Source organism: Indicator indicator, chromosome 10, assembly GCF_027791375.1.
Source record: "Indicator indicator isolate 239-I01 chromosome 10, UM_Iind_1.1, whole genome shotgun sequence".
NCBI classification, from domain to species: Eukaryota; Metazoa; Chordata; class Aves; order Piciformes; family Indicatoridae; genus Indicator; species Indicator indicator.
In genome coordinates, this window is record NC_072019.1 from 14,667,809 (window position 1) to 14,681,476 (window position 13,668).

The window sequence follows — 13,668 nt, forward strand, 5'->3', positions numbered from 1 at the left end:
CAATAAACACCTTGTCTTTACTTCTGGTTGTTTTAGTCCAAGCAAATTCCAACTCCTAACCCATCATGCCTTTCAGTTTATCATGTTTCTCTGGTATCCACACAGAATCCAGCTCACAGGGAAAGCCCTTGGAAGTCATTTCCATGCATCTGATTTCAAACCCATTTTTCAAATTGTTTTTTTTTTTTTAATGGTGCAGTAAAATCTGGCAGTTCCAGTATTTTTCACAGCTATATTTTGAAATTGGGAAGAACAAAAAGTAATCCAACGATCTATGCCTCTTTTTATATTGAAATTGTTTAATATTAAACTTCAATTACTTAAAATTGAGAAAACTGTGACCAGTTGAAGGAGACTCTCCTCTACTCTACCCTAGGGCCACCACATGTGGAGTAATAGGTCCAGTTCTGGGATCTCCAGTTCAAGAGAGACTGGGAACTACTGGAGAGAGCCCAGTAGAGGCTATGAAGATGCTGAGGGAACTGGAGCATCTCTGTGAGGAAGAAAGGCTGAGAGACCTGGAGCCATTTAGCCTGGAGAAGAGCAGCCTGAAAGGGGATCTGATCAATGCTCAGAGAGAGCTCAAGGGTGCGGGGCAAGAAGATGGTGCCAGACTCTCGTCAGTGGTGCTCAGTGACAGGACAAGGGGCAATGGGCACAAACTGGAACCCAGGAGGTTCCATCTGAACATGAGGAGAAAATTCTTTGGTGTAAGGGTGCTGGAGCCTGGAGCAGGCTTCCCAGAGAGGTTGTGGAGTCTCCGTCTCTGGAGACATTCCAAACCCACCTGGACGTTGTGATCCTGGACTTATTCTCAAACAAGGCATCACCTAAACGGTAAGAAGAGCAAAAATCAGCTGCCTGTCATCACTTGTCATGTCATACAACATGAAAAATCATCCAGCAAAAGAGGCATTCTCAGATTTCTTGAAAGCTGTCAAAAACAGGTCATGTGAGGTTCTGTTAACTATTGGGACAAAAATCACATGTATTAGTTTATATCCCACTATGCACAGAATTCTCATTTGTATCTGCAGCTGTTCCAGCATGGCAGAGCCAAATTTCCATTCAGGGGTGCAAATATTCCCTAGGAGAACTGCGGAATTTACCAATTTTCCCGACACAGCCACAGCTATGGATAAAGTGAATGAAAATACTCAAGAGGGAAAAACTCGTTTGCTAGAAATATTTTGTGGCTTTGAAAGCCATGCTGAAAGCCTGTATATACCTCACAAGCAAGACACACAATGGGCTGTGCAAAGCCTCAACCTCCCTTTCCACAGAAATGCCATCTCAGGAGAATCATTCCCAGTAGAAAAAGAGCATTTGCCGTGGATTTGCAGAATTCATTGCAAAACGGAGTAACACCAATAATGGGGGATGAGGTTTACCCTGCTGTCCCATCTTTTAGTGGCATTACTGAAACAAATCAATCCTTATGGATTGCTGTATCTTCTGCCAATACTGCCCTGAAATCTTCCCGTAGGGAAGCAGCCACCTGAGCTCAGCAAAGAGGTGTGAAATTTGATATATATTCTAGATGATACCTTTCCTATGCTGTCAAACCTGAAACAGAAACAGGAACAGTTCTCAGGGAATCACCTCCTCCAGAAACTTCAGCCAATGTTAGAACGTTGAGGCTGAAGAAGCTACTCTGTTCCACACGCCGCTTTCATCTGGACCAAAGGCTACTTAAAATAACTATCACAGGTGCAAAAACAATACTGTTGGGTTTTTTGCAAAGATAGTTTATATGCTAAAAAAAAAGATTAAAAAAAAAAAAAAAGAGAGAGCACTTGTTAGCAGAGGCAGAAAATCTCCACCTGGTGGTGAGTCCCGACACAGCAAACTGGTTTATTTTGAAGTAACATTCCAGTTGCAACCCATAGCCAGTTCTTTTTTTATGGAGAATCCCAACACAACATGGGAAGGCCAGCCCTTACAACAGCTCTGTGGTGGGGAAGGGCAGCCTTCAGAACAACAGCACTATCATACCTCCCTGATTTTCCGCAATTTTGGAGAGCTGAAGCATCCTTTCAGTCACCCTGCATCTATCAAGCACACAAGCAGTCTTTCCCAGCTGAAAACTGAGCTCCTGTCACAGGTAAGGTAGGAAGGAAGGTGAAATGGACTGACTGCTTTTTCAGCTTCAAAAATGCCACTTCCCAAGGAGAAGCACCCTCTGCCACGGAGGGAGTTCAGCTCCGCTGCTCCATTTGAACATTGGTTATTTGTAACTGAAAACTTTGAACAGTTGCAGCTACCTCTACCTTTCTCCCTATATACATATATATATATATATATAGACACATATATATATCCCCAGATCCTCCAAATTATAGCACAGTTAAGCTTTGAGTTATCATTTTAGTGGTCATTCTCTAGATGTAGACAAGCTTTTGCTGATGCTGTGAGATGAGACTTTACTGAAGACACTAGGTGAGTGAGGGGCCTTTACTTTTTAAAGGGGCCTACAAGAAAGCCAGGAAGGGACGTTTTACAAGGGCTTGTAGTGAGAGGATGAAGGGGCACGGATTGAAGCTTGAGGAGGGGAGATTTAGGATGGAGATTAGAAAGAAATTCTTTCCAGCGAGGGTGGTGAGACACTGGGACAGGCTGCCCAGGGAGGCTGTGGATGCTCCCTCCCTGGAGGTGTTCAAAGCCAGGTTGGATGAGGCCTTGAGCAACCTGGTGTAGTGGAAGGTGTCCCTGCCCATTGCAGGGGGGTTGGGACTAGATGATCTTTAAGGTCCCTTCCAACCTAAACCATTCTATGGACATGAAACTATGAATCTATGAATTTGGCTCATGACACCTTGTAATGTTTTCATCCTTCCTTCATACTTGACGAGACTGAGTAATAGTTCGATGATGTGTACATAGCCACAACCTAGAGTTCACGCTGGAACAGGCACCCAACAGCCATCCTCTGCTTCAAGCCTCATGACCAAGGCAAGTGGGCTTTTTTTTTACACATATGTGTGTAAATACACAAATGTATAAATACATAAGCATGTAATAGAAGCCTTTCCCTATGCCAGGAGAAACATGTGATTACTGACTTTCGTGCAGCATTCCCTAAACCATCCAGGATGACCTCCTGCTGATGTACACAAATTATTCACCAACCACAATGCAATTCTTCTGGGCCAAAAATAAGATCTTGTTTAAACTGGACAAAACACACTTTCTGTAAAGTCATCGATATGCAATTTAAACACAAGCAGCATGGAACCTCAAAAGATATCTTTACTGAAACATGGGGTTTGTCAGTGTTTCATGTTGACATCATGGGCAAAAGCAGCAGCGATGGGCAGACTGCAGCAAGCCCCCAGCACTGTGCTGCAGAGGGTTACACAACTGCATTACATCCTACTTGTTTCATAACACATTTTCCACGCACAACGAAGATTAAAAATAGTAGTAGATCTCAAACAAAATAATCAATGACGAAAATGTAAAGCATCCTGCAACAGCCAAATCTGTGCAGCAACTGAAGAAAATGAGCAAAGATGTGTTTACAGATGTACTGCACAGAACTGTGGGGGGTATCTTGGAGCAGAAGCACTGAGGAAAAGTCACTGGTCATTTCAAAATAAGATGCTTAATAATGAGATTTGATCCCAGAAACACAAATACATACAAATAAAATTAAATATGCTCAGTATTCATGTCACAGAAACACTGAATCCCAGATACTGGGATTTGGCTCTGGAGATCATCTAGTCCAACTGCATTGCTAAAGCAGGGAGACCCACTAGAAGGCTGCCCAAGATCACAATGTCCAGGTGGGTTTGGAGACTCTCCAGAGAAGGAGACTCCACAACCTCTCTAGGCAGCCCACTCCAGTGCTCCAGCACCCTCAAAATTAAGTTTTCTCTTATGCCTTCCCTCCGTGCACGTTCATTCGCAAGTGCTGGGGGCTTCCCTCTCCCTGAGAAAAACAAAGTCCTCGAGCCCTTCTTTAATGAATAGATTAAAATTACCTCATTAACTATCTAAACCCACGTCCCCCAGAGTGTTCAGTGCTGTGTCAAACAGAGCACGGGGGGAACCCGACCGTCAGCAGGACTCTGATGGCACGGTGCCGGGAGTCCTTGGCAAGGTCTTCTGCCGGGTGACACTTTACGTTGCACTTTTTCTGTCGGTAACGAGCTGCGCTTTCAAAACATCCCTTGGAACAGAGGCAGTTGAGGGGGTGTAAGAAAACTGGGCCAGGGGAGGCATACCGGCAGCTCTGGTCGCCACGACCCCGCGCCGTTCGCCATCAAAGCGAAGCGCCCTGCGGCGCGGGGCAGCCGCTGGAGGCTCCCCGCCGCCCTGCCCTGAAGGGACGCCGAGGGCGGATCGGACGGGCTCGGGCGCTGAGAAGTCGCTTCAGACAAAGCGCTGCCTTCTTTCCCCCGACGCCGTCGGGGGTTCAAACGGGACGGGGTAGCCCCGGTAGCCCCTCTACGTCCACCGAGGCATGTGGTCCCCGCAGCCGCCGGCAGGAAGAGCCGCGGTGCCTCCACGGTGCAGGCCGGGCCGAGGCGGGGGAGCCGGCAGCACGGCCGCCACCGCCACCTCAGCGCCCCGCCGCAGTCGTCACGGCAGTCGGGGGCGGGCGGAGAAATCCTGGCCGACTGCAGGTGGGACCGGGCAGCTGCGCGGCGGGGCGGGACAGCTCTGAAATCCCCCAGTTTGGGTTGTTTCCGAGTGTGACTCACCGCCGGCGATAAATAGACGGGCGCGTACCTAGGAGCAGCACTGGGTTCTCGGCGTCGAGCACCCGCAGAGCCGGAGCTGCAGCAAGCACCACGCCATCACCAGCCCCGCCGGGACATGCTCCTGCCCTGCACTCTGGTGGCCGCACTCCTGGCGGCCGGCCACGCCGGTGAGTCCCGTCTCCCGTCGCCCCTCCCCGCCTGGCGCAAGCAGTCGGCCCGCGGCCGCCGCCGGTCGCGCCGAGCATCAGGATCTCTCTTCTATTCTCCTCTGTTCAGCTGCGGAATGGATTATTTTAGTGACTTTTCTAACGCGCTGTATTCTTTCCCGATTTCTGGAGTGTTTAATGTATGCGAGAAAGGGTTGCTATGGGGCTGTGTGAGAGCATCCAGCCCTGCCGAGAAGCTTTTTTTTTTTTGTCAGGAAACACAAACTCCTAACCGAACTTTTTTTTTTTTTTTTTTTTTGTTGCTGTCAGGAAATGCAGTCAAACTCCTTATATTAGTAACTCTTACCTGTAGCAGCCCAAAGGCTGGTGTGAATGGATGCTCACTCTGTTGACTTCCTGATAAGCCCCTAACATTCTGTGATTCTGTATTGCCCACTTAGGTTTGGAAAGTTAGTTCAGTGTGGTAAGAATACTGGTATATCTGTATAAGATGCTAAACTTGAGCATTTGGTTTCCTTCCAGCCAACCCTTGCTGCTCAAACCCCTGTCAGAACAGAGGAGTGTGCATGACAACAGGATTTGATCGCTATGAATGTGACTGTACAAGGACAGGATATTATGGGCAAAACTGCACGACGCGTAAGTATCTCACATCTCTTTTAATGGAAGTGAAGCTTGAACATTCAGTTGCAGGCCTGCAGATGAGTCTCAATAGCTAATTTACAATCATCTTTCTGTTGATACAGCGGAATTCCTCACGTGGCTGAGGCTAACATTGAAACCTTCTCCCAATACTGTCCACTACATCCTGACCCACTTCAAAGGAGCCTGGAATATCATCAACAGCATTCCCTTCTTACGAGATGCTATTATGAGATATGTATTAACATGTAAGTCTGAGTTCTCTTTCCTAGTCCTCTAAACTGGCATGAGCTACTTGTAGGGCTCTGAAATCTTGCAATTTAAAGGTCCATATATAAAGTTAGCAAGCTAAAATGCACTAAGGTGCACTCTAAGCAAAACTTGAGTTTGCTACATAGAATCACAGAATCATTAAGGTTGGAAAAGACCTTTAAGATCATAAAATCCAACCATAACCCAACTACCATGACCAATAACTATCTACAAGCTTCTTGAACATCTCCAGAGATGATGTCTCCACCACCTTCCTGGGCAGTCTGTTCCATGTCTCACATTCTTTCAGTAAAGAAAATTTTCCTAATATACAACCTAAACCTCCCCAGACACAACTTAAGCCTATTTCATCTTGCCCTATCTCTAGTTACTGCATGATGCAGGCTTGTATGAAACAAGCTTTGAAGTGGAAATGGATTTTGCTCTAATCTCTCATAGAATCAGCATTTTGCTAGCACAAACTTTGCACCAAATTGCTCATGCTAATAGTCAGATCCAGCTGATAACCCAGTACTCAGTCCTGTTATTCCGTAACTGTAACCTCATTTAACATCAGTAGCTGATATGAGTGGAATTTATCAATGCAACAGCTGCCAAAATATGTAAAAATTAAATTAAAAAAATCAAGTCTTGTGATTTAAAAAATAATCAAATCCCTTTCTCTTTTGCAGCGAGATCACACCTGATTGACAGCCCACCAACTTACAACAGTGATTATAATTACAAAAGCTGGGAAGCTTATTCCAATCTTTCCTATTACACAAGAAGCCTTCCACCGGTGGGACTTGACTGTCCAACACCTATGGGAGTTAAAGGTAAGGAATAAACCAGATGCAAAATGTTTACTTCTAGAAATTTCTACATACCTTATTTTCTGTGAGACCTTGTCTATGACCCTTTTGTCACTGTAGCTGACTTTTAAGAGGAGCCACATTTCAGAAATACTCTGTGAAGACCCAAAAGAGAACTATTCTGTTTCTTATGCTAAACCTGGGGAATTCACAGATGCACATATTGCACAGGGTTGAAAGGGACCTTCAATGGTCATCTTGTCCAGCCCCCTGCAGTCAGCAGGGACACCTCCAACTAGATCAGGCTGCCCAGGGCCACATTAAGTCTGGTCTTGAATATCTCCAGGGACAGGGCCTCAACCACATCCCTGGGCAACCTGTACCAGTATCTCATTCAGAGGTATCCTAAATCACAGGTTCCTGATAAAATCAAGAAAGGGAGCATAGAAAAGCTGATAATTCACTTTATGTGTACGCTGCTGTCCTCCAATAATACGTGGAAAGTCTGAAGTCAGGAACAAAAGCATTGCATAAACATAGTGAGATACTCAAGACCCTTATTTCTTTCACAGGTAAAAAGGAACTCCCAGATTCAAAGCTGATTGTGGAGAAGTTTTTGTTGAGGCGAAAATTCATTCCTGACCCACAAGGCACAAATGTGATGTTCACCTTCTTTGCCCAACACTTCACTCATCAGTTCTTCAAGACAGACCACAAGAAAGGACCTGCCTTCACCAAAGCTCTCGGACATGGGGTATGATCATAGCTCTGTAACTCAAACTCAGCACTTGGCTCTTAGTTGCTGCTGGGCAGCTGGAATGGTGTCTTACAGGTTGTCAGGGTGTACAAACACCAGTGCACATGGTGTGCAACACTGTTTAGAAAAAACTGATGGACTCACTTTGTCTGTAACCTCTCCTGAGGCAAAATTCCAGCAATTGATAGCATCTCTTCCTGGGTCAGAACCAGTTGTGCAAAGCATGTGGCTGTCTTAAATTATCTGCACTGTGATCTCTGACTCATTTTTTCATTCACAAGAATATGCTTTCACCTAAAGCATGTCAGATCTAGTGAGTATCCAGAACTTCTCTGGACTCTTCCTCTCAGCTGCAAGAAGCTGTATCCAGTGCTGAAAAGCAACTCTTGTGCTGACAGTTGAAGAGACTTGGTTTAAAACACTTCAAAAGCAGACTGAGATGTAGGATCTTTACAAAACAGGCAGCCTTTGGGCAAAGATCTTCATTTTAAGTGCAACAAGTGCATCTGAAACTAAGCTATAAAAACTCTGTGTGTATAGAAACTACTGTCTGCATAATAGAAAGCTGCTGATAAACACAGTCCTTTGTTAAATTGGCAGTTTAACAGCTTTCTGTTAGGCAGAGATGGCTCCACTTGCCAGGAAATAATTTGGCTCCATCTGAAATACCAGCGCATGATACTTTTAAGGTAACAATAACATAAGGTAAACATCTAGGGGATGAGATCCCATTGGCATCCATAGAAGTAGGATATATCCTAAAATAGCCAAACATGCAGGTTGGCTTCATGTTGGAAATGTTTTTTGTGTTGTAGGTTGACTTGAACCATATTTATGGAGAGACTCTGGAGAGGCAACTTAAACTGAGACTTCTAAAGGATGGAAAGCTAAAATACCAGGTAGGTCTTATCTCCAAATTCCTGCCACCTTATTGGATAACATATACTTCCAAAAACTAGTGCTATGTGCATGGTCTGATTGATCTAAAGTATAAGCCTAAAGGCAATGCTAACAAAGCCAACACAGCTTAACTCGTAAGTATCATAGCTCACCAGTCTTGTTCTTTTTTTTCCCTCCCCCTCTGCAGATAATTGATGGCGAAATGTATCCACCAACAGTGAAGGACACTCAGGCAGAGATGATCTACCCTCCTCATGTGCCTGAGCACTTGCAGTTTTCTGTTGGGCAGGAAGTGTTTGGCTTGGTGCCAGGCTTGATGATGTATGCTACGATATGGCTGAGGGAACACAACCGGGTCTGTGACATCCTGAAACAGGAGCATCCTGAGTGGGATGATGAGCAGCTCTTCCAAACTACCAGGCTCATATTGATAGGCAAGTGTCACTTCTTCTACATGCAACTCTAACCTTCTCAGAGTATGACACTTCTACCTGTTATCTACTACATTTACTGCAGCAGGTGTAGTAAGAGGGGGAAAAAGCTGTTACTTAAATTGGTGTGTGAGGGTATAGATCTGAGCCTTCATGACCTGTCACTGGGGTTATGTTGAGATGCAGCTTCCTCCCAGCCATGCTAAAGACAGAACTGAAGAAAACTGAGCTAAGTGAATCTTAGTTCCCTTATCTAAGGGAAACAGAACAGAAAGCAGTGAAAAGGCAGGAAGCTAAGATTCATTTCTGAGGAGAGAAAGTGTATGAGGCTTGATGACCTCAGGCTTCCACTTCTTGTGGGGTGTTTTGTGAGTGTCTTTCCCCTGGGGTTGGGTCAGTTCAGGTATGCTTTAAAAGAAAGGCTGAGATTAAACCTAAAGTTCAGGAGGTCATGTTAAGTGTAATTCTTCATACTTCTGTCTAATTGTTCAGTGTTGTTTCACCTTATGTCAATGGTGGCATACACCAGGCTTGAAGAGACCTTGCTCAGACTGACTGACACTGCATCAAGACAATTGTATTAAGCAGCTTTGAAGCCAAGAGTTGCTTTCAGACACCAACTTCCTTCATCCTCAGCCTCTGCCCTGGGGAGTATTGTGTAACTGAGCACAGTGTAGACAGTGTGCTGTGGGACATACAGGGAAGTCTGACTTGAGGGGGAAGCAGGCCAGAAACTCTTGGGGTCTGAAGTAGTTCCATCTCTTAGTCACACAAAATACATGATTTTCTAGAAGAGATTACAGAATATATTTATCCCAAGCACTGCAGTATCTTTCAGAACAGTCCAGAAATGCTTTTTTCTCTCACAGCAGGGTAACCACCTAAAGTTTCTCAGGCAACCAGTACCAATATTCTTTTCTGTTTCATTCACCCACAGGAGAGACAATCAAGATCGTTATTGAGGACTATGTGCAGCACTTGAGTGGCTACCACTTCAAACTCAAGTTTGATCCTGAGCTGCTATTCAACCAGAGGTTTCAATACCAGAACCGAATTGCAGCTGAGTTCAACACTCTCTACCACTGGCACCCTCTTCTGCCTGACACTTTCCAGATCCATGACCAGGAGTACACTTTCCAGCAGTTCCTCTACAACAACTCAATAATGCTGGAACATGGCCTTTCCCACATGGTGAAGTCTTTCTCCAAGCAAAGTGCTGGCAGGGTAGGTGTTTTCTCAAGTGGTTAATTAACCAGCATAAACTGGGAATGGGACAAGGGGGTAGGGTAAAGCTACCCAAAATTAATCATATACTGTAAAGAACAACTTTCACATTGGTCTAACCAGGAGATCTTACTACTTGTTATCTTTATTAAATAGGTTGCTGGTGGCAAAAATGTTCCTGCTGCAGTACAGAAAGTGGCAAAGGCTTCCATTGACCAAAGCAGACAAATGAGATACCAGTCCTTGAATGAGTACAGGAAACGCTTCATGTTGAAACCATTCAAATCGTTTGAAGAGCTTACAGGTAACTTCTCATCCTTTTTAACAAGGGACATTGTCTCAAAATGTCTGAGTCCTGCAGTGCTGTTACTGGAGTGCCACAAAAGTTATCTGAGGTCTGGAGCACTTCTACAAGGCCAGGCTGAGAGAGTTGGGGTTGTTCAGCCTGGAGAAGAGCAGGCTCCAGGGAAACCTTCTTGTGGCCTTTCAGTGCTTAAAGGGGCTGATCAGAAAGCTGGGGACAGACTTTTGAGCAGGGCCTCTTGTGACAGGACAAGGGATAATGATTTGAAACTAAAAGAGGGAGATTCAGACTGGAGAGAAGGAAGACATTACTTACATTGAGGGTGGTGAGACAATGTCCCAGGTTTTCCAGAGAGGTGGTAGAAGCACCATCCCTGGGCACCATTCCAGGTGTAGTTGTTTGGGGCTCTGAACAACCTACTCTAGTTGCAGATGTGCTAACTGCAGGGGGTTTGGTCTAGATGGCCTGTAAAGGTCCCTTCCAACCCAAACCATGTTGTGAATCTGACTTGAACAGAGCAGTCTTGCTGTGAAAACAGGACTTTTCCACTTACGGTTTTTACTCTTCAATAACTGCAGGAGAAAAAGAAATGGCAGCTGAACTGGAAGAGCTTTATGGAGACATTGATGCTATGGAGCTGTACCCAGGCCTTCTTGTAGAAAAGCCACGACCAGGTGCCATCTTTGGTGAAACCATGGTGGAGTTTGGCGCACCGTTCTCTCTGAAGGGGCTGATGGGCAACGCTATCTGTTCCCCAGAGTACTGGAAGCCTAGCACCTTTGGGGGCAAAGTGGGCTTTGAGATCATCAAGACTGCCTCCCTGCAGAAGCTGGTCTGCCACAACGTCAAGGGCTGTCCTTTCACCGCCTTCCATGTCTTGCACCCTGAACCCACCGAGGCCACCATCAATGTTAGTACCTCAAAAACATCAATGGAAGATATCAACCCCACACTACTACTGAAAGAGCGCTCTGCCGAGCTCTAACAAAGCCCCCTATTTATTTATTTAATTCTCTAACTTATTCTATTTATGGCTTGAGTATCTTCATTATGGGGATTGCCCTAGGTTCTTTTCTGGGGTAAGGCTTCCACTTACAAAAGGGATTTTCTCTGTGAACTCTGCAGTGTCAAGTCCCTTGTTTAAAGTCTTCTGTAACAGAACTATGTATTCCAAAGTGGACAAAAGTTTCAGCTTTTTTAATTTTTTTTTGTTGTTTTTTTTAATGCTGTTTTAATACTTGACAGAAGGTGTTGGTGTTTTGTTTCTTTACTTGATAGGTCACCTAGCACTACAAAAGCAAGTTACTGCCTCATCAACTACTTAAACTTGAAAACAGGCCATTGAGCTAAAAGTACAGGGGGGGGAAAGTTTGACTTAATGAAAACTGCCAGAAAAGATTTTGAATTTGGTGTGAGAACTGAGACTAAGGAAAAAAACAAACAAACAAAAAAACCCCAAACATGAGACTTGCTTGTTGATGTAAAGTCAGGACATAGTTCACATTTAGCACTGATACTACCTCTCCCTCCTTGCAGATAAGGCACTTTGTAACTTTTTTTTGGGTTATGTGTAAGTCTACTTTCATGTGGCATTATTACTTTTTAACTTAATTATTTAAACAAAACAGAACCTTTCTTGGATCCTACTTGGTTTTGAAGTATATGTCACAGAAGTATTATTTGTGTAAGGGAATGGCAATAAGGCATTGAGCTTAGAAAAGGACTCTTAGGCTGCAGTATGGGGCTGCTTGTGTTTTCATACAAATGTTTTGGGAAGGTCTTAAACTTAGTCCGAGGTCTTTAATCTCATAGTTGTTGTTCTCTGGTCTACTTGATATAACTTTAACCTCTGTCACTTTAAGGACATAAGGATGTAGCTTTGTGTATCCAAACCACAGAGATTACTAGGGGGTGGTGAAAGCTGAGAAGCTGTGTGAACACACACAGACTAAATCTAAAAGCTTCAAGGAACCCAGACTCGAAGGTTGCTTACGTCTATGTACACAAGCCATGCTGGTAATTTAATTCTATTTATTAGAGGGGAGGAGGGATAATGTTTTGTTTATAAATTATAAACAGAGGCATTTTAAGTGGCTTAAGCTTGATTTAAAACTATCTAGCTAGCACAAAAATTCCTAGACATAGTTGTCCTGATCCAGCACTTAAACCTCTAGTCCCATCTGGGCACATAAGAAGTTACACAGGATCTTGTACCAGCACTTCAGACTTTGCATGTAAGGGTATCTTTTTTTAATTTCTAGAGAGGAAATATAGAAGATGACCAGTCCATAAAATCAGCTGGGGAACTGTAGGTAAAAAGACAAAGTCACTTCAGACTGGAATAGAGCAGCAACCTGGCACTCTGTGCCCCTGCCCAAAATCCCTTGCCTACTTGTGGAAAAGGACTTGAGTTCTGTGTGCCATCTGCCTCCCTCAGGCTCTTGTGGAGGTTCATGCTTTGTAACGGCTGTGGCAGTGGCATAGCTTGGCTGTGACTCCTGCTCCTCTTGGTTTGTTTGGAGACACCGTTTGCCTTGTGCTGTGTAAGTTTAATTGTTAGTGTGAATGACTGAATGGGTCTCCCCTAGGGACTGGGTTGAGGTAGGAATGGTTTGGGAGAAGAAGGATATGTTTCCCTTTTTCTGCCTGGAGCATGAAGAAGGGGAAAACTGGAGTCACCTTGTATTTAAAGGTGGTTGGTACTTGTGTATGCTGACAAGTGACAACTGCTTTGACTCCTGTAAACACAGAATTGTTACTCAGATCCATCTTGGGAAAACCTCAGAGCACACTTCTGCCACTGACTCTAAGCCAAAGGCTTCTCCTTGCTAAAGGGAAACAAGCCTGGACATGTGGTTATTTTGGGTTAGGTAAAGAGGGATTCCTCAGATCATGTCATCTGAGTTACAATGTTTCAGAAATGGAGTCATGTTCACTTTGCATTTTGTACTCTGCAGCTGCATTTCAACCGTTGATTCCCTGTGACCCAACCTGCTGGGTTTGGCTGGGTTCTAGTTGCTCATGAGGATACATGTGTATGTTTGAGATTATTTATTTAAAATTCTGTGAATTGTTTTTCACTTTATTTTTGTAGGACAAGAATGTTTTTAAAATGCAGTTGTTTATAGAAATAAATTGAAAACATTACCTGTATGGGCTCCTTTGCTTGCGATTTCCTTCAGTTGTTTACTGTTACAGGGTGGTGGGGGTTGGAAGGGATCTTTGGAGATCACTGCTACAGCAGAGTAACCTACAGCAACTTGCCCAGGACCACGATGTCCAGGTGGGTTTGGAATCTCTCCAGAGAAGGAGACTCCACAACCTCTCTGGGCAGCCTGCTCCAGGGCTAAGGGAGCTCTGGCACCCTCACAGCAAAGAGTTTTATCTTCCTGTTTAGATGCAGCCTCCTGGGTACCAGTTTGTGCCCACTGCTTTTTATATACAAGATGAAAAGTCTTTCACCTTTTTTT

The 13,668-nt window shown here is 44.5% G+C and overlaps 1 protein-coding gene across 1 annotated transcript; it reads left to right on the forward strand.

Moving 5' to 3' along the window:
• The first annotated feature begins 4,824 nt into the window (after positions 1-4,824).
• PTGS2 (prostaglandin-endoperoxide synthase 2) lies at positions 4,825-11,183 on the forward strand. The gene is made up of 10 exons (XM_054384287.1): positions 4,825-4,876; positions 5,399-5,515; positions 5,623-5,766; positions 6,463-6,606; positions 7,155-7,336; positions 8,155-8,238; positions 8,427-8,673; positions 9,608-9,894; positions 10,051-10,198; positions 10,777-11,183. Exons 1-10 carry the CDS (start codon positions 4,825-4,827, stop codon positions 11,181-11,183), a joined length of 1,812 nt encoding a protein of 603 aa, XP_054240262.1.
• The last annotated feature ends 2,485 nt before the right edge of the window (positions 11,184-13,668 follow it).